The sequence below is a fragment of a genome, unplaced genomic scaffold (assembly GCF_019419815.1).
Source record: "Pyrus x bretschneideri cultivar Hongxiangsu unplaced genomic scaffold, Pyrus_bretschneideri_v1 Contig24, whole genome shotgun sequence".
NCBI classification, from domain to species: Eukaryota; Viridiplantae; Streptophyta; class Magnoliopsida; order Rosales; family Rosaceae; genus Pyrus; species Pyrus x bretschneideri.
This window is the reverse complement of record NW_025999546.1, coordinates 3853142-3880194: the sequence shown is the minus strand read 5'-3', so window position 1 is coordinate 3880194 and position 27053 is coordinate 3853142. Positions and strand designations below refer to the sequence as shown.

The following is a 27053-nucleotide window of genomic DNA, read 5'->3' as shown; positions in this document are numbered from 1 at the left end:
TGTCCTCACATCAAACCGCTACAACCGCCACCACAACCACAATAACTTCTACCACCACCGTCATAATCGTCCACCGCCACCCTTACCACCAGTGTTATCTTTGCACGCCAACCACAACACCCCACTATGACCACCCCCAACGATTGTCATTGCCATCTCCACCGCTACCCCCATTGCCATTGTCATCGATATCGTTGTCACCACCTACAATTGCAACCACCAATCTTACACCACCACCGAACTTACCACCACCATCAATGTCACCACTAATCACACCACCACCACCACACCACAATCACCATCACTCCTGCTGCCACCAATGCTACCTTTACACCCCACCAACACACCTTACTATTGGTACCATCGCCATTGCCATTGCCATTGCCATTTTCATCACAACCACTGCTGCCGCCACCACTGTCGCCACCACCATCCACTAGCATATTTATTTTTGTCATTATATAGAATTATATTATATCACTCACATTAAAATTTAACAAACACCTTTACATTGCTTTTTATACTCACAACACTTTTAAAAATAGAGCTTATCAAATGCTCATCTACTTTATTTTAGATTTGATTATTCTTGAAACACAACAGAAGTAGGCTTTTTTTTTATTTTTTTTTCTTTTTTTTTTTAAGGCACAACCATCCCTAATTTGCCCTAAAACATTTATTTGTAGTAGAGAAAATGAATGACTAAATTTTTTTCAAAGAAACACTAAAATAACTACTATTTAACTCAATAGTCATGATTTCGGATATGGATGAATTTTAGTAAAGATGATCTTTGAGGGAAGATCTAAAACATAAACGGTTTGTTGAAATACATTATGAAATGAGACTAACCAAACTGTGCCAAAAATATGTGCTAAAATGTATCTCCGGATCATGACTATATAATCTTTTGGGTAATCATTTAACAAAAAATAAGAAATAAAAAAAATGAATGCAACTTTCATGAGTAAACCTGTCGAAACACATGAATTGGCAGCTATTTTTCATTTGCCTCCTATTCTTATATTAATTGGATACAATTTAGGAAATTTTAGGGATCTAAGTTGGAATTTGTTCTGCCTTTAAAATTTCCAATTCGAACTGGAAAAAATCCAATGAATGCATTTATATAGATTTTTAGAACTCCGATTGTTCTCTTTGAATTTTGTCGTAATGTTCCAAATTTATTAAAATAACACATGGTGGATTAAAGATCGCGTATCACGTACCATACCATGATCTCCGAGTGTTGACTAAAAAATGAAAAAGATGAGAGAGCGAAACACATGTGAACTCATCTAAAAACTTAGTCAAAGAGTGTGGCACTGCCATTGAGACTAGTTTGGTCAATGTGTCAAAGATATGTGCGTGGGCTTACAGATGTCCGCCACATAATAAATTACAAACCATTTTTTTAATTTTCGATGGGACGAAACTAGGAGTTGATTGAGGGCTGAAACAGTTATCAGAAATAATTAAAATATGTGTATAGAAAAATAAATTTATAAATAAATAAGTAGTTATTATTATTATTTTTTTTTTATCAAGTGTTGATTTTTTGAAAAGTTGTGTTATGCACACATATATTTTTTAGGTGTGTAAGTGTGCAATGCACGACCCTTTTGAAAATTAATATTTTTTTTTAGTACATTGATATTTTACACTAAAAGGAGAGGGAGTTCGGTTAAGTTACACAATAGGCAGCCTAATTTAGTATCGAATTTGCCATCTACGAGATTCGAAGCTAAAAATAATTTAAAAATAATTTATTTCATCCATCCATTCCATCTCATCATTCATTGTACTACTCCCACTACTTATTTTGTACTGCACGTTAGTTTTCTTATCAGTTCTATCTCCTCACAGTTGCAGTAAATGCTTGATTTGATATTTGAATGGGTTGGCGCGTGCTTACGCGCGATTGGGTTGGATTATTTTTTATTTTTTGTCCTTATCATTAAATAAAGTTTGTGAGGGTAGAGCCAACCAAATCCTTTCAAACTAACATCAACAATCTCCAAAAAATTTTAAAAGGAGAGAGAAATTTGAGATAAAAAAAATATATTGCTAACATCAATACATGATAGTAATTTGTAAGGAAATGGTTTAAAAAATAGTGATAGTGCTAGTGTTCGATTTTAAGAAATAGTCAGTGTTTAGTTTACGAAATAGTTAGTTTTTTGTTTAAGAAATAGTTAGTGCTTAGTTTACAAAATAGTGACAGTACTAGTTTACGAAACAGTGATAATATTAGTGTTTGGTTTGAAAAATAGTTAGTACTTAGTTTATAAAATAGTGATAGTACTATTACTTGGTTTAATATATATAGTCTATTGTGTTTAGTTTAAGAAATAGTCAGTGTTTCAGCAATAATCAGTGTTTAGTTTACGAAATAGTAATAGTACTAGTGTTCAGTTTAAGAAATAGTCAGTATTCAGTTTACAAAATAGTCAGTGTTTAGTTCAAGAAGTAATGATAGTATTAGTGTTCCGTTTAAGATATAGTTAGTGTTTAGTTTAAGAAATACTGTTCAATTTAAGAAGTAGTCAATGTTTAGTTTACAAAATAGTGTTTGGTTTAAGAAGTAGTCAATGTTCAATTTAAGAAGTAGTGTTCAGTTTAAGAAGTAGTCAATGTTCTGTTTAAGAAATAGTCATAGTATTAATGTTCATAAAGCTAAAGAATGAAATTTTTCTTTATTTTTGATTTTGTAATATTATTACTTAGTTTGTTCTAAAACAATTGAAAGAATAATCAAATAAACAAATAATAAAATAAAAATAAAAAGTTTATGGAGTGAGGTGAAAGGAGAGAGAAGAGTGGGGAGAGGTGAAAAAATAAAATTTAATAAAAAAAAAGAGAGAAAAAGTTGATGTGGATGGGTGAGGTGAAAGGAAAGAAAAAAATGGATGTGAACATACGAAAGAAGGAGAGAGAGAAAGAGGTTGCACGGTTAAGAGAGGAAGAGAGTGTGTGTGTGTGTGTATGTGTGATGTGACGCGCGGTCTCACGCGTCAGTATATGTTTTGTTTTTTTGTTTTTTTTTTGTTATGTAAAACTTTTGTCATTTTCATTAAAATTTGAGTCATTTTTATTAAAGTTTAAGCATTTTTTATTAAATAAAGTTAGTAGATGGTTTTTGGTTAATTAAAAGTTTTGAGAAACCATTTTCATTAAAGTTCCCTTATTTTTTTTTTTTATCTTGGGGCAAGTGGGAAAGTCGGGTCTCTAAGCCATCAGTACGGAGCAATGCTTTGTCAAAGTCGAAGTTGAAAACGAGGATGGACAGATGAACTCAAACGTAACTGGTAAACAATCCAAATAAAAATTTCTAAGTGGTACTATGGTATGATTGAATCTTGGTTTCAATCATACTACGTAAATGTGAACAAGAAGAAATATGTAGATACAATTAACATAATATCATTGACATTGTAAAACCCACACATAATGGGGAAATTCAATTTGATAGAAACTAGACTCGAAGCTTTACCAAATACTTATGTCTTGCAATACTCTGTTTTTTTTTTTGCTCTCTTTTGGATGATTGCGTCACAATAGGTCCTCCTCACGAGCAAAGAGATCCACACAGCTTGTTCACCAATAATGTGTTGGAGCAATATTAGAAAATATGAAAAATAACAATATAATTTCAATCATAATAATCATAAAGAAATTCACAACATCAATTATATATGAGATTAATATAAATAACTAAAAAGAAAGTTAGAAAAAACTGACAGACTTGGAGATTGAGGCTTGCATAAATGCAATGTCCTAAAGACATAATTTCGCCCCTACTCTTGTGCTTGTAGTTTGGTAGACGTTCGTCTCCCAAGATTCAACAATCTATAATCTAAAGTCAAATCACTTCAATCTTCGGACTTTGGCAAACTTCATATATTTCATACTCTCAAGACACGACTCGGAGTTTAACTAACAAATAATAAAAGACATTGGAGAAAACTCTTTTTAGAATCCATTAGATATGTGGGATGTTTGAGTTTATATAGAACTCAAGCCACCCCTTTTTGAAATATTATGACCGTTGCCTAAAGTTCCAATGAACAGTCACAACTCATGAATTTGAATTCAACTATGACACGACTCTTATTTTTCAGTCATACAGAAATTAAATATTATAAATTAATATTATAATGTATAATTTCCGACATAATGTAGGTGTCACATCCCGACTCAGGCGGGACCACTTCCTGGGCCCGACTCTACCGTAGCACGAAATTGTCCGCTTTGGGCTTACCATTCCCTCACGGTTTTGTTTTTGGGAACTCACAGGCAACTTCCCAGTGGATCACCCATCATGGGATTGCTCAAGCCCCCTTCTCGCTTAACTTCGAAGTTCCTACGGAACCCGAAGCCAGTAAGCTCCCAAAAGGTCTCTTGCTAGGTAAGGATAGGAATATACATTTAAGGATCATTCCCCTTGGCGATGTGGGATGTCACAATCCACCCCCTTAGGGGCCCGACGTCCTCATCGGCACACTACGACCAGGGTTAGGCTCTGATACCAATTTGTCACATCCCGGCCCGGGGCGGATCACTTCCCGGGCTCGCTCCACCACCATAGCACGACGTTATCCGCTTTGGGCTTACCATTCCCTCACAGTTTTGTTTTTGGGAGCTCACGAGCAACTTCCCAGTAGGTCACCCATCATGGGATTGCTCAAGCCCCCTTCTCACTTAACTTCAAAGTTCCTACGAAACCCGAAGTCAGTGAGCTCCCAAAATGCCCCGTGCTAGGTAAGGATGGGAATATACATTTAAGGATCATTCCCCTGAGCGATGTGGGATGTCACAGTAGGATTATGAATGAATGCAAGGATTCTAAAGGTTTCGCAAAGTTGCTCACTAAGACTAGCAAACATAAAACCTCTCCCTTTTAGATGTAATATTGAATATTACGGTTATGCAAAAGGTGAAGAAAGAACGATGCAGACTTATAGGAATGGGACGCCTAACTACAAGGAGTAATAATAGGGAAAAACAGTCTTAGGTGTGTTCCAAAGGTAAAACCAATTCTACAGACCTAATTACCAACCTAAATAAATATGATTTGATTAGATTTGATATCACTCTCCTATTTTTTTTTTTTTTTTTTTTGAACAATCAATGTTATCTACACTAAGGGAGGAGGTGGGCTTAATCTCACAATGAGCTAACAATAACGTGGTTCAAATTCGCCTTTGGCGAGAATCGAACCTAAGACTTCTCACTTACCAATGAAGAGGAATACCACTAGACCGTAGTACTAAGTGATGATAACACTCACCTAATTAACTCAACCTCTAAACATATATTTTGCTAAAATGAATGCACATGTTTTGCCTCAAGTAATCCACGACATTTGTTTTCTCCTGATTTTTCTTGATGCACAAATCTTTAAAACACGAACCTAAACACTAGAATCAACTTATCCTAGAACTCGACAAAAAAATAAAGAAAAAAAAACCTATCCCAGAATGAAAATTACAAACTCCCGCATACAAATCTAGGAAAGAAGCCAATGAAAGTCTTGCGTTTGGGACCTTGATTTTCAGACCGTCGGACCAAAGTGGAAGAAACAGTGAAGACCGAATCTCCAAATCTAGAGAAGCGGATAAACTCAGATCATGCCTTGGACCTACAAGTCCATACAATCAGATCTATATGGTTGGAATGACCCACACGATCTGGATCGGATCATCTTAGGTTCTATCGGGACAAGTCAATCTGATAGGCACTGGAATGGTAGACCAGGTTTGGCCTCAAGAATGACCTACTTGGCCCTCAAGGAATGTATCCCCTAATCCTATACTTATTAGGAGAAATTCTTCGGAATTACTATTATTATGGAAATGAGTGTGTGCTCCAATTAACCTAATAAGAAGGAAAATGTTTATAGATTTCCTATTAGGATTATCACAGCTTTTAATACTGATTTCTATCCTCATAAAGACTGTCATTAAACATTATAGATACACCCCTTATATCACATTCTCTACGCTTTATACCACTGCTTGAAGCTCTTAAAATTTTGTCCTAACTTGATCGTTGTATGATCTTTGCCGGTTCCTCATCGGTGCGTAGGTTGTCGTAAGGGCCTTGGCCGGTTTCTCATTGGTGCGTAGGTTATTTTACGATCTTTTTTGTTTTGTAGGTTTCCTACAATTGTTCGTATAATAAACAGTGGTGTGCTAATTTGGTTCCAACATTGCACTTCAGATCTCTCATTATATGAAAATATTAGCCATTAAAAGTTTGAACTTGGGACGTAGTGAATTATAAGTGAAATTGTAGAAAGGGGGCCATAATTTCTAGTGGTGCCACTGTGTTGGCAAATATGCTTAAGAATTTTCAAATAAGTTAAGTGTCATGAATATGCTCAGGAATTGTCAAATAGTATTTGGATATTTTTTATATTATTTCGTTACTTTCTAATTGGTGAGATATATAGGAATTACAAGAGTTGTTTACAAGTATTTCATCTATGTGGGACAAGGAATTTACAATAGAACCAACATATACAACTCGTAACATTCTTTTCAAGTTGGAGCAAAGATGTTACACCTACCCAACTTGTAGAGCGAGTTGGAAAACACACTACTAGAGACAACCTTAGTAAGCACATCAATAAGTTGATCTTCAATTTCCACAAACGAAAAGGCAATCATTCCAACATTCAATTTCTCCTTCATGAAGTATCAATCAATCTCAACATGATTTATATGATCATGTTGCACTGGATTATGGACAATCTTTATAGCTGCCTTATTACCAAAATGTAGATTCATAACTTACTTGGTTCCAAAACCAAAGTCTCTTAATAATTTCTTCCACCACAACTCATAAACACCATGAAACACATCATATAGTTAGTGTTGCAACCAAATTCGCACACCACCATCCAGGGAGGAGTGCTCAAAACACGATCTACAAGAAAGAGCAAACAAACTGTGAACTCCTTAGGGCACCAATGTGGTACTGGCCGAAGGATCTCTGATGATCAAGTCAATAAAGTTCATAGAATTCAAGTAGTAGGCAAGAGAGTGAGAGAATAATATTGCATGCAATGCCCATGATATCATAATACTTTTAATGAAACCTATACGGGGGTGTATATATAGTTATCATGAGTGAATCCTCTTAGGATATTGAATCCTCATAAAGTCAGAAGAATTCTAGAGGATATCTAGCAATAGATATTCTTTCCTTGTGGTATTATGATTAATTGAGGCTTAATTAAGCTAATTTTGAGATTATAGGAATCTCCAAGATAATAGGAAACTGTTGGAAAATTAGTTATTATTTTATTAGTATTTATGGTTTTCTTGTGGGCCAAGGATATTAAAGTTTTTTGCCCATTAAGGATTAGGGTTTTGCTTTAGTTTTCACTATATATGGTAGTGCTTGTATTAGTTTATTTTAATAAGTTAGTCAAGATATAGTTCTTAATTTGTAACCGTTTCAACATTCTTGTTATTTAATATTATTTTTATTATTTTGTAATCTTGTTATGATATTCAACTAAAACTAGATTATCAAAATAAATTTCGTATCTTGCGAATCAAGTATGGTCATTCTCGACAAGACTTGCATGCCTTGCCTACCATTTCGGAGCCCCACATGATGTGGTGCACTCTTTGTCCGTTAGTACGACCCAACCTAACTGAGTCTGGTTAGTCCATGATCAGACTAAGAAAGCGCTTGTATTCCAACCCACCTTACTCCGATTCTAGAATTTTCACGATCTCACAAATAGTAAAAAAGTTTAATCGAAACGGGTTCTTTTCATACCAATTAATTTCTTAATTTTACTCATTCCTAACTTATCCGATTCTTTAAAAATGAGAAAAAGTAATTCTACAAATAAAAGAAACAAAAAGTTTCCAAAAAAAATAAAATTAAAAATAAAATAAAGGAAACAAAAAGTCATGATAAATATTTAATAGCGAGAGTACTTTGACAAAGTATCGCTCCACAGTCCACAGTCAATCCACACTAATGACTTGACCCAACTTCCACCCGGGGCCCCACTCTCCATACCAAGAATGACTTATTCGACCATACGTTCAAAAAAGCACTGTATCTACATCCTACGCAAAACTATAAAACAAAAGAATGACTACTTAATTAATCGTGCATGAACCTCTTTTATATTGTAATACGTATAATTAATTATTTCTGATATCTTATTCCCACGTACCTATCAACAAAGCAGGTCATGGTAGGCGCCTACACAGAAGCTTCAACCTTTCCCCGACTACAATTCTCTCTCTATATAAACGCATTCAAGTTTCATAACAACCACAAGCATTAAGCACCTTACATTCACAAATCACAAATTACAGCGAAGTTAAAGAAACTAAAGCAGATATTAATTAGATTAAGATGGTTTACGAGTATGTTCTTGCTGGTGTCTTGGTTTCTCTGTTGGGTTCGGTTTTCTTTGTGATCATAAACACTACTTTGAGCGAAAATAAGAGGGACGTTGCAATTGTGTCAGAAAACGGTGTTTGTTTGGCACCGGAGATTGAGAAAAGTACCGACGTTGTCATTGTTGGTGCCGGAGTTGCTGGTGCTGCTCTTGCTTACACTCTTGGAAAGGTGATCATTATTTCTCTCTCTATTTATAGTCTAACTCTCTTGATCTTAATAATCTCTATTCGGAGTTCCAAAGTTCTCTATTTTTTTTTAAAAGATGAAATATAAATGTTGAATAGTAAGTTCTTTAGTTTTGTTGCTACTTTTTTAACTCTATTTTCTTAGTAACTCAGTTAAGTTAAACAGTTAAAACTTGAAGCTGTATTTTTCTAACTTTTTATTTCTAAACGATTTATTTATTTTTTACTTAATCCTATGAATGAATTCTTCAAAACTTGCTTTCATACTTAAAAATACTTGAAGCATCGTTTTAAAGAAGAAAAAAGAAAAATAATTGTCCTTATCATAAATATTGCACCCAAAACTCGCTTTTAAATCTTTCTCACTAACATTTGTCTAAGAGCTGAGTAAACTAATTAGCATATTATATCTAGTGGATACGACCCTAGCCAAGTTGACTAAAGCAATGTACACCCCCTCTGTACCTAAGTTTGGATCCCCCTCCCCATAACTTAATCGAACTTAGTATAGATCATTCTACCCTATAACTTAATCGAACTTAGTATAGATTATTCTATTGTTTATCCAAAAAACCAATTAGCATTTCAAACCAACCCTTTCTTTCCTTGTACATATAAGGCTTCAGTCAATAGATGACGTTGTGAAAGCTAATTTCTTTTCTTTCATTTTTTATTCGACTCTAGTGGGTGCTAATAATTACAATAATGCAGTCTATACAGTTGTAATCTTGTTCACACTTTAAAGTTAGGTTTCCGTCCGTTTGTAATTGTCCTAGAACATTGAGAAGGCTTGCTAATTAAGCATTCAGATCTTATCCTGGCGTTGATCGAAGTCGTAATTATGTGGCCTTTCGAGTTAATCATGAGTTTTTCTTGTTATCAAATGTAGGAAGAAAGACGTGTACATGTGATTGAAAGAGACTTAAGTGAGCCAGACAGAATTGTGGGTGAACTATTGCAGCCTGGAGGCTATCTCAAATTGATTGAATTAGGTCTTGAAGATTGTGCAAATGAGTCCATTGATGCTCAGAAAGTGTTTGGTTATGCTCTTTACAAAAATGGCAATGATACAAAACTATCATATCCCTTGGAAACATATAGCTCTGACATCGCCGGCAGAAGTTTTCATAACGGGCGTTTCATCCAAAGAATGCGCGAAAGGGCTGCAACTCTTCCCAAGTACATGAATTCCCATCCTCCTGTGGAATATGATTAGAAGATAATCTTTTTCGATGTAATTTCTCTTGTACCCCTTACTCATGTCTCAATTACCTTTTTCTCTACAGTGTGAAATTGGAACAAGGAACAGTGACAACACTAATTGAAGAAAAGGGCACCATCAAGGGAGTGATGTACAGAACAAGGCCGGAGAGGAGATGAGAACGTATGCTCCGCTAACAATAGTGTGCGATGGATGCTTTTCAAATCTGCGTCGCTCTATCTCTACTCCGAATGTATTTTATTCGATCTTTAGAAACTCGAGCATTTCTTTTATAGTAAAATGGAAGTGTTTGCACTTTAATGAGACCCACAAGACTAACTTGTCTAAATACTGTAGATTGAGAACCCGTCCTGCTTCGTTGGGTTGATCTTGGACAACTGTGAGCTTCCTCATGCAAATCATGGACATGTGATTCTGGGAGATCCTTCACCCATCCTGTTTTATCCTATCAGTAGTACCGAGGTTCGTTGTTTGGTAGATGTTCCCGGCACAAAAGTACCTTCAGTAGCTAATGGCGAAATGGCTAATTATTTGAAAACTGTCGTGGCTCCTCAGGTGTCTATTATTTTGCTTGACTTTAATATGTTTCAATTTCCTGTCATTTCGATTTAAAGGGACTAATCTGAGGAATGTGCTGTTTCAGGTTCCCCATCAGCTCTTAAAGGCTTTTCTAGCAGCGGTTGATAAGGGAATCATCAGAACAATGCAAAACAAAAGCATGCCGGCTGCTCCTCAGCCCACTCCTGGTGCTATTTTATTGGGGGATGCTTTCAACATGAGACATCCTTTAACTGGAGGAGGAATGACTGTGGCTCTTTCCGACATTGTTCTTCTAAGGGATCTTCTGAGACCCCTAAGTGATTTCAACGATGCACCTGCTTTGTGTGATTATCTCAAATCATTCTACACACTCCGCAAGGTATGTGTCAACATTCTCAATATGTAAAAGAAAATTTTCACTTATAAGGCAGTCTAACATGTTATGTTGTTCAATCTGACAATATAACACGTCATATATATAATTATCATCCATGTAAATATGTGTCTAATGGAATTGGTTAATTTTCATTGCAGCCTGTGTCATCTACCATAAATACATTAGCCGGTGCCCTTTACAAGGTGTTTTGTGCATCGCCTGACCCCGCAAGACAGGAAATGCGTGAAGCATGTTTTGACTATTTGAGCCTTGGAGGCATCTGTTCAAATGGACCAATATCTCTACTCTCAGGTCTTAAACCTCGTCCATTCATCCTGTTTCTACATTTCTTTGTTGTGGCTATATATGGAGTCGGCCGCTTAATGATTCCATTCCCAACGCCAAAACGGATGTGGTTGGGGGCTAGATTGATCTTGGTATGTTACTTATTTTCCTAGTACTGTCTCAACAGCAAGCTTGCTACATTAGTCATATTACAAACAACAAAAACATGAATTGCTAACTAATCTTTTGGTTTTCATTTTCCAGAGTGCATCAGGAATCATATTCCCGATTATTAAAGCTGAAGGAGTTAGACAAATGTTCTTTCCTACAACAATGCCAGCATATTACAAAGTTCCTCCTGTTCATAGAAGAATCAAAACAAGAACGAAGCATATATTTTAAGAAATAAAGCCAAACAAAATACTTGTATCATATTAGCTTTTACCCTCGCAAACAAGGTGAGGGTCATTGCTGAAATTAGGAGAGGAAGTAGAGAAGTTATTTTTCTCAATTCTTTTACCATTCGTTGTTCTGCAGTTCGTAAATAGTCTACACTTCAATTTTTTACTTAATTTGTACTACTCATCAAGTCTTCAAACATCCGACTCCTTCTCGACCTTTGCAATGCCTGCTTCTGCGATTTGCTGGCTTTAATTTGTTGTTAATTCTGATTTAGTGTAGTTTCTTTGTGTGGCCTTCTAATGCAGAAAGAACGTGACCAAATTTCATCAACTAATTGGCGGGAACTAAAAATAAAACATGACGCATATCAGCAATGCAAGATGACCTTTTGAAATTTTAGCATGATTGTTAAGCTAGAAAAATACTTCAGGTAAAACGACAGAAAAACATGCTTATTCCAACTAAGGTGAGAATTAGCATCAACGTCCCGTGCTGAGGTGTAGAGAGTGCGGCATTTTAAGGGAATTGTGTAACATTGGGGTCGGCCAAAGGGAAAATTGGTGTCATTGTTTACCGGCTATAAAACTATATCAATCCGCTTTAGAAAGAGTGTAAAATTCTGGAAACACCATCGGAAGTACCCCTTTTGGTTTTTTTGTTCTTAAAAGCATATTGTTATTTTTATTACTAGACAGTGCATGGAAACTGGGGCATTGTTGTTTGTATTACCAAACAATACTGAAACTTTGTTGCCAGATCTAACCTTCTCAGTGGTCCCTTTCTTGGATCAGTACGAATACAAGTCTTTATCACTTCAAGACGCATAACATCACCCAGGTTATGCTCTAATACAGTGCAGCTGTCCATGAATGCAGCAGCTCAGCCTGTGACAAATCCTTAGCCTCAACAAGAACAAGCGCTGCACAAATCATTTGTGAGGAAACACAAGTCAATAAATTGTCAACTGCTAAACATAGAAACTCAAACTAAAAATTCCAAAATTGAATAGCCAGTTACTAACTTTAAATTCGATAAACACATCACGAATAAAACGCTATAGCATCCAAATCAGATGGGAGGGTATGAGATAGGAATACCAACAGCTCGATTTTGGGATCTGTGTATGTGTTTTCGACCTTTTGTCTATTTGAACATCTAATCCTCCATTAAATCGATGAGTTTTTAGTGAATTTGGTACAAATGTGGCTTCATGTCCATCCAATTATGAGTTACACGCTCATCATGTCATCAATTTAATGAGGATTCAAATAAGTCGTTATACAAATGAGATAACTAATACAGTTTTAAAACTTTAGGGTGTAATTTGAAAAAGTAAAAATTTTATGACCCATTTTGAAAATAACCCCAAACTTAAAGAGTGTAAAATATAGTTAGCCCATAAATTTTTGTGTACTCGTATCTTTATTTAGTTACAGCTGGTGTACATAGGATTGAAACAATGTTTAAATTCCACTGGGTCACTAGGCATTAATTCATTTTGTTAACAGTTTTGACTCTCATCCTAATTAGTTTTCCGTTCATCCACATTTTCACTAAATTATCCGATTCCTTAATTCTCTAAAACTGATAAGTAATCTGCTCTAAATTAAATTTCATTTTTTAGCTGCAGGTTGTTCAAGTCATTCCATTGAGCTTGTGAGACAATGACTCCAACAAATTCCACAAATAAAAGATAAATTAACTGCAACAATTTCTACAAATGAAAGATAAATAAAATGCCATGATAAATATTTTATTAGCGAGTACTTTGACAAATATTTGCTCCACAGTCCACCGTCCTCCACTCCAATAACTTGACCCAACTTCCCCGTAGCCATCATGTCTGATGTCTCCACTGTTGGAGACAAGGAAGAGAAGAAGAAAATATTTTGACAATTTGGTAAAGGGGGCTCTTGGCTCTCCCACAAACTTTCTATTATATTTGTTTCCATAAAAAAAAAAAAAAAACTTTCTATTGTATTTTCACATTGGAAAGAGACGTTGTTCTCTCTCTAAGGGTTACACGGTTGACTTTTCCTTTAGAGCAGCTCCAGTGTGTGCTAGAGCTCAAGAGACAATGGAGTGAATAGGGCCAAAGAGTCCGGCTGATTTGGTTCATCGTGTGGTAGCCCAAGGGCTAGGCCTGGACGAGTTGCCAGCCCAAGAGCCCGAAGGCATTTTGACGCAAGGCTGACGTCACCCAGACGTCAGCCACATTTTGTTATTTTTTTCTGTCAGGTGCGTCGGCTGACAAGATATCAGAAAGGAGGGGCCCGCGGCCCACTAAGAAATGTTACTGTTGGGAAGCCACATGGCTTCCCCTCGTCCGTTGGATTTCAACGGCAACAATTTTTGGACCGTTGGATTTCCAACGGTAAAAAAAATTAAAAAATCATATTTAATATCAGCTGTTGGATTTAAGATCAACGGTCCACGTTATTCGCCTTTATAAATTTAAAAAAAAAAAAAGAAAAAACAGTTTTAAAAATCAGAAATGTTACCGTTGTGCCACATGGCACAATCTGGAGTGTTGGAATTCAAATTTTTTAATCCAACGGCAGAGATTAATTAGTTGAATAAAAATTAAAAAACATGTAAAAAATGAATAAAAATCCGAAAAAAAAAATTTGAAATTTTTTAAAAAAAATTGATTTTACTTTTCTATAAATACTTTCTCATTATCTTTTACCTTACACCACAATTTCATATTTTCTCAACTATTTTCAACCATATTCCTATCTTTCTCTTAAGTTTCAATCCAATTTTTTTCCAACAAAATGACTAATGATGCAAGTACGAATTGGATGCTTCTTGAAGATGTTGCGTTGTATACTAGCTAGGATGAAGTTACTCATAATTCACTTATGGGTAATGAGATGCAGTTGCGAGAAATGTGGAGTCTTATTCATACCAATTATCTTGAGAAAATGGATGGAAAAAGAACCAAAGAATCGATGTCCAATAGTTGGAAATTACTTAGCCAATCGCTTAGTATGTAGAGAGACGCCTTGGCACAAGCTAGTTCTAATCCTTGAAGTGGGGAAAATTTAGCGGATCAGGTAACTATATGTTATTTATTTGTTTGTATTATTTAATTGTTAGCTACTTTCATTATAATTATTTGTTTGTATTATTTATTTGTTACATACTTTGATTATAATTATTTGTTTGTATTATTTAATTATTAGCTACTTCCCTTATAATTATTTGTTTGTATTGCTTATTTGTTACCTACTTTGATTATAATTATTTGTTTGTATTATTTATTTGTTACCTACTTTCATTATAATTATTTCTTTGTATCATTTATTTGTTACCTACTTTGATTATAATTATTTGTTTGTATTATTTATTTGTTACCTACTTTCATTATAATTATTTTGTATCATTTATTTGTTACCTACTTTGATTATAATTATTTGTTTGTATTATTTATTTGTTACCTACTTTCATTATAATTATTTCTTCTCCCGCATTGTGTAGGAACTTCAAGCACAAGCTTGGTACAATTGTAACATCCAACATCGTCCAGGGAGTGAATCATGTAAGCCTTATATGTATATTCCTATCTCTACCTAGTACGAGGCCTTTGTGAGTTCACTGGCTTTGAGTTCCATAGGAACTCCGAAGTTAAGCGAGCAGTGCGCGAGAGCATTCCAAGGATGGGTGACCCACTGGGAAGTTCTGCTCTCGTGAGTTCATAGAAACAAAACCATGAGGGTGTGGTCGGGGCCCAAAGCGGACAATATCATGCTACGGTGGAGTCGAACCCGGGTTGTGGTGGGGACCTGGGCCGGGATGACAATAATGTCAAAACCAAAACCAAAAACAAATCATTCAACCCGTGGGAATGTTGGAATATTGTCAAAGATTGTCCTAAATGTAGAGTTGTGTCTGTCGGTCCAGAAGTTTTCATAAATAGCACCCTTCTACACTTTACACCCAATCATGCCTCGCATGTTCATGAAGATGATGCAGCAAAAATGCCCGAAACGCCGCCTTGAACAAGTGTCAGGGTCGACCTGTTATCCAATTAGGCCTCAAGGTAAAAAGGCTTCAAAGAGAAAAGGGAGTGCTTCCAAGAATGATTATGCAAAGTATATGGAAGAACTTGCTCGCCAAGGTGAATTGACTTTGGCGCGGATATGGCGAAATTTGAGGCTGATAAGGTAGAGAGGAGGCAAAAGCTGCAGCTGTTGAGAGAGCATTTCAAGCTAATGAGAGGGAAAGAGAGCTACTTAGGCAAGAAAGGGAACATGTTAGAGAAGAAAGAATGACTCAACAAGATCGTGACATTATAAACACGCCTTTAGAAAGGAAGTCTCCAAATTCTAAATATTTTTGGAAGTCGGAGAAAGCGGAAATGGTGTGAAGGAGGCGTGCAAGAGCAGCGAGAGCAAGAGGAGATGGTCCTTGCACGACAAGAGAAGATCATCCTAGCACCACAAATTGGTTAAATGATGATGAATATAGTACTTTTTGTAATCGGAGCCCATAATTTTCCAATCATTTTGGGTTGTAATTTATTATTTATTGAATAGAGTATTTTATGTTGTTTCCAATTTATTGAATTTCGTACTTTATTTAAAGTGAGAGTAAATTTATTTAATTTGGTAATTTATTAACACACCAAATAAAATTACAATTTGGTAATTTATTAACACACCAAATAAAATTACATAAACATACCAAATAATAAAAGCCTCACTAAATGAACTTAAAAAAAGCACACCAAATAAAATTAAATAAACACACCAAATAAAAACAAACACATTAAATGAACTTAAGTATCTTGAGCTTGTTTCAATTCCCACCAGTGCTCTATCAAGTTAATTTGCCGGGCATTGTGCATATATGGCCTTTGAAGTGTAGTATATCGTTGAACGATCAATTCATTGTAACATCCATCCCTTTCTAATGGCTCATGTTGCACGGGTTTTTCGGTGGCGTCGTGAGCATAATATATACGTGTTCTTGAATTGTTCATCGTGTCTAGCTTATATTCATTAACGGCATCATAATTGTACTCATCTTCCACAATTATGTTGTGAAGAATGATGCACGTCATCATGATGGATCGAAGCGACTCTACATCAAACATTCTCGCAGCACCCCTGACAATCGCCCGCGAGTTTGGAGGATATCAAAATAACGCTCCACATCCTTCCTGCACCCCTCTTGACAGCTTGCAAAATGTTTTTCCTTTGCACCTCGCGAATGTGGCACTGTTTTGACAAATGATGACCACCTTGGATAAATGCCGTCTGCTAGGTAGTATGGCCCATCGTACATATGTCCGTTGACGCAGTACATGATTTTGGTGCCTTTCCTTGCTGGACATCGTTGAACACTTGGGATTGGGCAAGGACGTTGAGGTCATTTTGAGCTCCTGAAACCCAAAAAATGCGTGCCAAATCTATGTATCAAAAGATGTCACCGCCTCCAAAATGATACTTTTTGCTCATTTTCTGTCCCCATAAGCGTCTTGCCATGCACTTGGATAGTTTTTCCACTTCCAGTGCATACAATCGATGCTTCCAATCATCCCAGGAAAATCTCACATCTCGGCCTTCTTCAGAAGCCTTTGCAAGTCCATGTTAGTAGGTTTCCTGAGGTACTCTGTGGTGTAGATAGATTCAATTGCTCTGCAAAACCTCATCAGGGACTCAAGAATGGTTGATTTCCCCATCCTCGCTATCTCATCCACTTAGTCTGCAGATGCTTTATACGCAAGCATCTGCATCACAGCAATAATTTTTTGCTCAGGAAGGAGACCCATAGCACTAAAAGCATCATTATTTTGCACACAGTAAGAATCATGGTTGTAAACAGCAATCATGATTTTGTTGAATAAATGTCGTTCCATTCTAAAATGACGTCTGAAGTATGTATTAGGGAATGCACTGTTACGGACAAAATAATTGTCCAAGAGCTCCGCACCTCATCGTTACCTGCTTCTATCAAGGTTTCAGGAACGGCTAGGCCTGAAGATCTGAGCCATAACTTGGATGACTCGACGGGAATGTGAGGCTCTGGCCATTCTTGCATCGTCATCTTTCCTTCAACGCTCCTCATCCTCTTCCATCTCATTTTGGGCCACCTGGAAATTGAACATTCCTTCTGATTGGTTAAACAATTCTTCCTTTTACTGATCGATTTCCCACCTCATTCTTGAAGAAGAAGAAGACATTGTAAGAAGTAAGTAGAAATTATGAATAATAATACATATTTTGATTTTGGTGAAAAATGAAACAGAAACTATGAATAATAATAGAGATCTTGAGAAAATTGATGTGAGATTTCAGAGGATGGATGATGGATTATATGGAGGATTCAGAAAGGATTATGTTGTAGATAGTGCCACATGGCATGCCATTATTATTTAAAAATCTAATCGAAATCTATCCTCAAAGATTCTAAAAAGGTAACGACACGTGACACGATGGCATTTGATAAAAATCTTATCAAAATCCATCATCAATAATTATCTTTTCGGATAATAACACGTGGCCAGTGTTCTAAAAATTGGCCTAGGTGCTCGGCGGTGGCCAACCGCCTCGATTAATGCATAATCGAGAGCAAAATCGGGACAGGCATTAGGCGGGCGTCGAGGTGGCCTAAGCGGCCTAGGCAGGCGATTAGGTGGCCTAGGCAGTCTGGGAATTTCAATTTTTTCTGTATTCAAACTTGAGAAGGATGAATGCGGATTAGCTTTGTTCTGGTTTTTCTAGACTTCATGAACGTTTGGTTTGTGTTCTTATGAAGAGGAAGAAGATGAAAGAGATTCTCTCTCTTCCTTCCACATCCACGTGATCATTGTCTTTATTTATTTTTCATTTTTGGTTTCTGTCCATTCAGACAGCTAGCATCTTGACCTTCTAAAAGAAAATGGGTTGTCAGTCCATCCTTACTTCCATAGCATCAGGTGTTAGGTATACTTCCATAGCATCAGGTGCTATTAATAATAAAAAAAACATATATTGTCAAGTTGTCAGTTCAGTATTGATTTTTAAGACTTGTTAGATAGGTATTTTATTATTTTTTATTTAGGAATTTATAATTTTTTTGTAAATGTCAATATACACTTATTTACAAGATATATAAGAAATTTACCTAAATTCGCCTAGACCGCCTAGGCGCCCGCCTAGACCCCGCCTAGCCACCTAGGCGCTAGGCGTCAACCCTCCGCCCAACTAGCGTCTAGCGTTTTTTAGAACCTTACACGTGGTGCAACGAGAACGATTTAAAATCTAATCGAAATCTATCCTCAAAAATTCTGAAAAGGTAACGACATGTGACATGATGACATTGGATAAAAATCTTATCGAAATTCATCACCAATAATTGTCTTTTCGGATAATGACAAGTGACGCAACGAAAACGACTAAAAATCTTATCCGAAATTACAAATAAAATTATTTTGTATTATTTAAAAAAAATTAATATTTTATTGCCTATTGCCAGGGCTATTCAATTGCAATGGTAGAAATACAAAATGCAATTACTCATTAAAAATAGTTACTGTTCATTTAGTTGATTAAATAATGAATATCCTTGGGAGAGGTTTCTCACGATGGACTTACTCTTATATGAATAGCCTCGGCTTCTTTTGCACACTACACTTTATTTGGTGAAGATTAGCTCTCATATTTACTTGGTGTGGATATTCACTCTCAGATACTACGTGGCCTTCCTAACACCAAGCAATCATTAGTTCTAGTTGCATTAAACAATTAATACAACTTTACGTTAATATTTCAACACTCCCCCTTAATGTGAAGTTATTGATCTTCCTTGAGCTTCTTTGGCTTGTGAAACTTGATCTTTGGTCTTCACCTTTCATTGGTTTTCTCTATATGCCAAGCTCTTTCGATCTTCGGATTTTGATGCCAACATGGATGTCACAAGAGCTCTAAAAACTGCCCTCTTTTTGCCTCCGGATTTCTTGACATGAGTGATTTTCTTATCCTCTTCTAAGCCTGGATTGCTAACTTTGGATGCTTCTTTATGCTCCTATATATGCTGCCATGTTCATCTTCATCTTCTTGAAGGTGTCCACTTTTGTTTTTATATTCTTTCAGGGTGAGCTAACAAGAAAATGCGCTTTTATTCTTTGTTGCTCCTTTGCTGCCATCATCAAATTTGGACAGGAGGAAAGCTTTGCTTTCTTCTCTTTGCTGCCCTTTTGTTTTCGAGTTGCCCATGGTGGATTCTCCCTAACATCTATTTCTTTAAGAACTCAGAGAATGGGCTTTCTCAAGGGAAGATCCTAACTTGTTTCTTTGACATGTTATGGAAGAGCTTTCCTGACACTTGTGTTGTTTTGGTGCCAGGCTCAAGCTTCTAGCTTTTCACCCGCACACTGCTCACACAATAGCACATACGCCCAGTACAATAACTTGATCAATTTTTAAACAATGAACAAAGTTCTTGCCAATTTTCAGCTTTGAACTTCGCTTTGCTATTCTCACAATTGAACGATGTCGGATGTTGGAAATCTTCACTTTGCACACTTGATTTCGGCCGCAGAGAGAAATTCTTTACTGCTGCCTTTAATCTTCTATTTGGAAGGTGCAGCCTTTACTCCTCTATCGGCAGAAACCATGACTATGCTGCCTCTCTTTCATGGTGCTTGCAGAGGATGAGCCTCATGTGCTTCCCATCTTTCAGCCCATTTCTTGGTTGATTAGGAGGACAAATCAAAAACTCAAAACTGTAAATTGCTTCACGTTTTTTTTTTTTTGTTTTTTTGTTTTTTGTTTGGGTGTAGAAAGACAATGTTGGATAAATTTGAAATTTCAAGATAAAAAAATGATAAATTGGGTGTAGAAAGAAAATAAATGGTGTACATTAATTTTCCTTCAAATCACTCCAAACCTAAAGGTGTAAAACTTCAGGTTACGTTAAAAAGTTAAAACCATATGGCCCATTTTGAAACTCACCTTAAATCTAAAGAATGTGAAATGTAATTTAGCCATAAATTGTTGTGTACTTCGTCTCTTTATTTAATTGGCATTTTAACTAAAATGATTCATGATATTGGTATTATTCCTTACTTTAGTTCTGAAATTTGAAATTGACATAAGTGACCTCAGAGTTTGTTCACCATCAATAATTTTGGTCATTTCTTGTAAAATATCTATTGAATAAGAAATAAAATACCCTCAATTTAATAAACAAATGACCAAAATGATTTGACAAAATTTAAGAGTGTTCGTGTCATTTTAGTTTTAACGGAGATTTTCCACGGAAGTTTCAAAATAATTGATAATGGACAAATTTAATGACCACTTTTATTGATTTTAAATCTCATGAACCAAATCTAGGAGTTATGACAACCTGAAGAGCCATTTTGGCTAAAAACATATTTAATTTGCTAAACTACTGGTGTGTCATAAGATTAATACAATTTTTCAATTCCACTGGGTCAGTAGGTGTTAATTATTTTGTTAACGGTTTCAACTCGCGTCCTAATTAGTTTTCAATTCATCCATATTTTCACTAAATTATCCGATTCCTTAATTGTCCATTAACATAAGTAAATTGCCCGAAATTTCGTTCATTAGCGGCAGGTTATTCAAGTCTTTCCGTTGAGCTTGTGAGAAATGGACTCTCCCATCAAATTCCCCAAACAAAAGATAAACAAAAAGTCATGATGAATATTTTATTAACAAGTACTTTGACAAAGTATTGCTCAACAGTCCACAGTCCTTCACACTTGTAACTTGACTTAACTTCGCCGTTGCTCTCATGTCTGATATCTCCACTAAACATATTTAATTGAATATTATACTTACAAATAATTAAAAAAAAATTATGATTGCTTATTTAATCATGCTTGAATCTTATTTAATTTGAATAATCATTTGGTTAAAAAGTTTATTTAATTTACTAAACTACTGGTTTAATATAAGATTGAAACAATGTTTAAATTTCACTCCGTCATTAGGTGCTAATTCATTTTGTTAACTGTTTCAACTATCGTCCTAATTAGTTTACTGTTCATCCACATTTTCACTAGCTTATCCGATTTCTTAATTCTCTATTACTGATAAGTAATCTGCCCTAAATTAAATTTCGTCCTTTAGTTGCAGGTTGTTCAAGTCATTCTATTGAGCTTGTGAGAAATTGACACCGACAAATTCCACAAATAAAAGATAAATTGACTCCAACAAATTCCACAGATAAAAGATAAACAAAATGTCAATATATCATGATAAATATTTTATTAGCGAGTACTTTGACAAAATATTGGTCCACAGTCCACAGTCAGTCCTCCACACTTAAAACTTGACCCAACATCCCCGTTGCTCTCATGTCTAATGTCTCCACTCTCCATATTTAATTGAGTATTATACTTACAAATATAAAAAAAAACGAAAGTATGACTGCTTATTTGATCATGCGTGAACCTCTTTTATATATGCTTGTAAAAATAAAATAAAAAACCTGTTTTATTTCCTACATTTAATAATTTCTGATAACTTATTCCCACATACCTATCAGCAAAGAAGTCATGGTAGGCGCCTACACAGAAGCTTCATCCTTTGCCCAACAACAATACTTAACTCTCTCTATATAGCGCATTCAGCCTCCATTGCTGTTTCATAACAATCATAAGCATCAAGCACTTCCACAGATTACAAATCACAGCGAAAAGAAATTAAAGAAAAATATTAATCAAGTATGGTTTACGAATATGCTCTTGCTGGTGTCTTGGTTTCTCTGTTGAGTTCTGTTTTCTTCGTCATCATAAACACCACTTTCAGGGGAAACAAGAAGGACGATGTCGCAAACGTGTCGGCAACCGGTGTTTTTCTTGCGCCCGAGATTGAGAAAAGTACGGACGTTGTCATTGTCGGTGCTGGAGTTGCTGGTTCTGCTCTTGCTTACACTCTTGGCAAGGTGATCATTATATCTTTCTCTTTATCCTCATCATCAGTTTATGGTCAAGTAAAAACAAGATGAATGAATGATTAATGAATGTTCAATAGAAACATGGTTCCAAAAATTTCCGCCTATCACCGTCCAGGTAGGGCCTAACACTCGATTAATCTCTAGGCATTTGAAAATTAAGAAATAGTGTCTAGACCTGCCTAGGCACTCGCTTGGGTTGTGACTCTCACTTAGACGGAAAATAGATAACTTTCATTTTGCATTTTATTTTTTCAATAAATTATTGAAAACTTATTGAATACTTGGATAAACACTCATTGTATACTTGTTCCCCGTGTTTTCAATTAATGTTTTTAAATGTTTCTCACTAACATCAGTTATTAAGAGAATATTAAACTAATCAGAATTTTAAATAAGCTATTTCTTTGTTCTCTTCTATTTGATTTGCCTATGTTGGGAGCTAATTCCAATAGTGCAGTCCAAACAATATTAATCTTGTTCACACTGAAGGACCTTGGTTTCCAGTGCGGCCGGTTGTAAATATCGTTAGTTTAACAAGGCTGAGTAATTAACCATGAGTTTTGCTTCTTGTTAAATAAATATAGGAAGGACGGCGTGTACATGTGATCGAAAGGGACCTTAGTGAGCCAGACAGAATTGTTGGTGAACTATTGCAGCCTGGAGGCTATCTCAAGTTGATTGAATTAGGTCTTGAAGATTGTGCTAACGAGTCCATTGATGCTCAGAAAGTGTTTGGTTATGCCCTTTACAAGAATGGCAATGACACGAAACTGTCTTATCCCTTGGAAACATACAATTTAGATATCGCTGGGAGAAGCTTTCACAACGGGCGTTTCATCCAAAGAATGCGCGAAAAGGCAGCAACTCTTCCAAGTACGTAAATTCCATTCTCCTTCGAAATATGATAAGAAGATATTCTTCTTCGATGTAATTTCATTTGTACCGGTACTCATGGCTCCTCTATTTTTTTGTTTTTTTCTCTAGTGTAAAATTGGAACAAGGAACAGTGACAACACTACTTGAAGAAAAGGGAACCGTCAAGGGAGTGATGTACAAGAACAAGGCCGGAAAGGAGATGAGAACATATGCTCCGCTAACAATAGTCTGCGATGGATGCTTTTCAAATCTGCGTCGCTCTATTTCTACTCCAAATGTAATTTATTGCATCTTTAGAAACTCGAGCATTTCTTTTATATTTTAGCATGGAAGTGTTTGCACTTTTGATGAGAGCAACAAAACTAACTTGTCTATTTACTGTAGATTGAAAATCCGTCCTGCTTCGTCGGATTGATCTTGGAGAACTGTGAGCTTCCTCATGCAAATCATGGACATGTGATTCTGGGAGACCCTTCACCCATCCTGTTTTATCCTATTAGTAGTACCGAGGTTCGTTGTTTGGTAGATGTTCCTGGCACAAAAGTACCTTCAGTAGCTAACGGCGAAATGGCTCAGTATTTGAAAACTGTCGTGGCTCCTCAGGTATCTATTACTTTGCTTGACTTTAGTATGTTTCAATTTCATGTCATTTCGATGGAAAGGGACTAATATGAGGAATGTGCTGTTTCAGGTTCCCCATCAGCTCTTAAAGGCTTTTCTAGCAGCGGTTGATAAAGGAATCATCAGAACAATGCAAAACAAAAGCATGCCGGCTGCTCCACAGCCCACTCCTGGTGCAATTTTACTGGGGGATGCTTTCAACATGAGACATCCTTTAACAGGAGGAGGAATGACTGTGGCTCTTTCTGACATTGTTCTTCTTAGGGATCTTCTGAGACCGCTAAGTGATTTCAACGATGCACCTGCCTTGTGTGATTATCTCAAATCATTCTACACACTCCGCAAGGTATGTATCAATATTCTCGATATGTAAAAGAAAATTTTCACTTCTAAGAGAACCTAACATGTTATGTTGTTCAATCTGACACTATAACACGTCATATATCATGCATGTGAAAATGTGTTTGATGGCATTCGTTAATTTTCATTGCAGCCTGTGTCATCTACCATAAACACATTAGCCGGTGCGCTTTACAAGGTGTTCTGTGCATCGCCTGACCCCGCAAGACGAGAAATGCGTGAAGCATGTTTTGACTATTTGAGCCTTGGAGGCATCTGTTCAAATGGACCAATATCTCTACTCTCTGGTCTTAACCCTCGTCTGATCAGCCTGTTTCTCCATTTCTTTGCTGTGGCTGTCTATGGAGTCGGCCGCTTAATGATTCCATTCCCAACGCCGAAACGGATATGGTTGGGGGCTAGATTGATCTTGGTATGTTACTTATTTTCCCAGTACTGTCTCATCAGCAAGCTTGTTACATTAGTCATATTACGAACAATACAAACATGAATTGCTAACTAATCTTTTGGATTTCAATTTCCAGAGTGCATCAGGAATCATATTCCCAATTATTAAAGCCGAAGGAGTTAGACAGGTGTTCTTTCCTGCAACAATCCCAGCATATTACAGAGTTCCTCCCGTTCACAGACGAATCAAAACAAGCACGAAGCATGTATGTTAAGAAAAAAAAGCAAAGCAAAATACTTGTATCATATTAGCTTTTACCACCACAAAGGTGAGGGTATTGCTGAAATTAGAAGAAAACTAGAGAAATTATTGTTCTCAATTGTTTTTAGCGTTTGTTGTTCTGCAATAGGGAACAAGATTCCATAAGAAACTTGTATCTAAATGTTGCAGTTCGTGTATAATCAACACTTTTTAAATTTTTTATTTAATTAGTACTAGTACTCATCAAGTCAAACATCTGACAACTCCTTCTCTACCTTTACAGTGCCTGCTTCCGCAATTTGCTGGTTTAACTTTTTGTTTCTTCTGATTTACCGTAGTTTATTTGTGTCGTCTTCTAGTACGGAAAGAACGTGACCAAAGTTCATCAACTAATTGCCAGGAACTAAAAATAAAAATAGTGCATATCTGCCACACAAGATTGACCTTTGAAATCTTAGCATGATTTGAAGGCTGGGAAAATACTTCTGGTAAACGATACAAACATCATGCTTATTCCAACTCGGGTGAGAATTAGCGTGAACGTTCCAAGGTTGCTGGGTTTGGGAGAGTGCAGCATTTGAAGGTAATTATGTGACAATGGGGTTGGCCAAAGGGAAAATTGGTGTCATTGTTTGCCAGCTATGAAACTATATCAATACGTTTTAGAAATAGTTTAAAATTCTGGAAACACCACCGGAAGTACCCTTAAGAAATACAAATGGCTATCAACACATTATTAATACTTAGTTACTAACGGCATAAAAGGACTCGTTTGTTGTTCTTAGAAGCATATTGGTATTGGCATTAATTACTAGACAGTGCACCGAAACTGGGGCATTGTAGTTTGCAATTACCAAACAATACTGAGAACTTGTTGCCAGATCTAAACTTTTCATTGGTCCCTTTCTTGAATCGGTACGAATACAAGTCGTTATATCTTCGAGACTAATAACATCACCGAGGTTATGGTCTAATACAGTGCAACTTTCCATGAATGTAGCAGACTCGGCCTGTGACAAATCCTTAGCCTTATCTTTGATATAGTCGATACGAACAAGCGCTGCACAAATCATTAGCGAGGAACCACAAGTCAACGAATTCTCAACTGCTAAACATAGAAACTCAAACTAACAATTCCAAAATTGAATAGCCAGTTACTAACTTTAAATTCGATAAACACATCACGAGAACACTATAACATCCAAATCAGGTAGGAGGTGTGAGATAGGAATGCCAACAGCTCAATTTTCGGATGTGTGTGTTTTCGGCCTTATTGACAAACCTAAAGCAATGTCAAGCATATCATGAACTGCATCAAATTCAAATCCTTGTTCAGTTTATTAATGATTATGGACAAACAGAGATTCGAGCTTGGCTCGGCTTCCAATTTTTCATCCATCAAATGTCAAAAGGGACATGATCTTCACTTATATTAACAAGAAAAACACATAAGCAACCCCTTTCTCCTTTTCTTGAGCTGAGGATGCAGTTGTTGACGAACAATACTAAAATGAAAATTAGATATGATGCAATCCATGAGAAAATGCATGTGCAAGGCTAGAAAAAGAGGAGGGAGGCTGCCATCGGCCCCAAGCCAGAGCAAAGGGCCGCCGGCTAGGGATTTTGGTTTAGGGTTTGGTAACGAGATGGAGTATAGCTTGTAGAATGAGAATGATGAAACTGTCTTTTTAGTGGTTCTATCCACAACCAAAAACATTCTCCGAGTCTTGATTTTTCCTTAGTAGATTTTTATCGTGGCTGTATGCAGAGAATTTTGCTTGCGTGTCGGAGTTTTACCTCGTTAAGTAAATTTTGGACTAACTATATTTACACTCTCAAGGTTTGAAGTCTGCTTGAAATTATATCAATTTACACATTTTGTTCTGCTTGAACGTCTAATTTTCCATTAAATTGAGAGTTTTTAGTGAATTTGGTACAAATGTGGCTTACATGTCCATCCAATTACGGATTCCACACTCACCATGTCCACAATTTAATGAGAATTCAAATAATTTGTTAGACAAAAGACATAAATTGAACAGTTTTAAAATTTCAGGGTGTAATATGAAAAAGTTAAAACCTTATAGCCCAATTCGAAATCACTTCTAACTTAAAGGGTGTAAAATATAATTAGCTCAAAAAAATTTGTGTACTCGTCTCTTTATTTAATTTATTAAACTGCTG

At 36.1% G+C, this 27053-nt stretch overlaps 1 protein-coding gene and 1 pseudogene across 1 annotated transcript; both read left to right on the top strand.

The window, feature by feature from the left end:
* Positions 1-8296: 8296 nt before the first annotated feature.
* LOC103952120 lies at positions 8297-11644 on the top strand (annotated as a pseudogene).
* A 10047-nt stretch (positions 11645-21691) lies between these two features.
* Positions 21692-25100, top strand: LOC103952121 (squalene monooxygenase SE1-like). Its single transcript, XM_048586446.1, has 7 exons — positions 21692-22351; positions 22948-23240; positions 23348-23516; positions 23624-23842; positions 23931-24206; positions 24354-24632; positions 24745-25100. The coding sequence occupies exons 1-7, from the start codon at positions 22133-22135 to the stop codon at positions 24880-24882; spliced, it is 1593 nt and encodes a 530-aa protein (XP_048442403.1). The 5' UTR covers positions 21692-22132; the 3' UTR covers positions 24883-25100.
* Positions 25101-27053: the final 1953 nt, after the last annotated feature.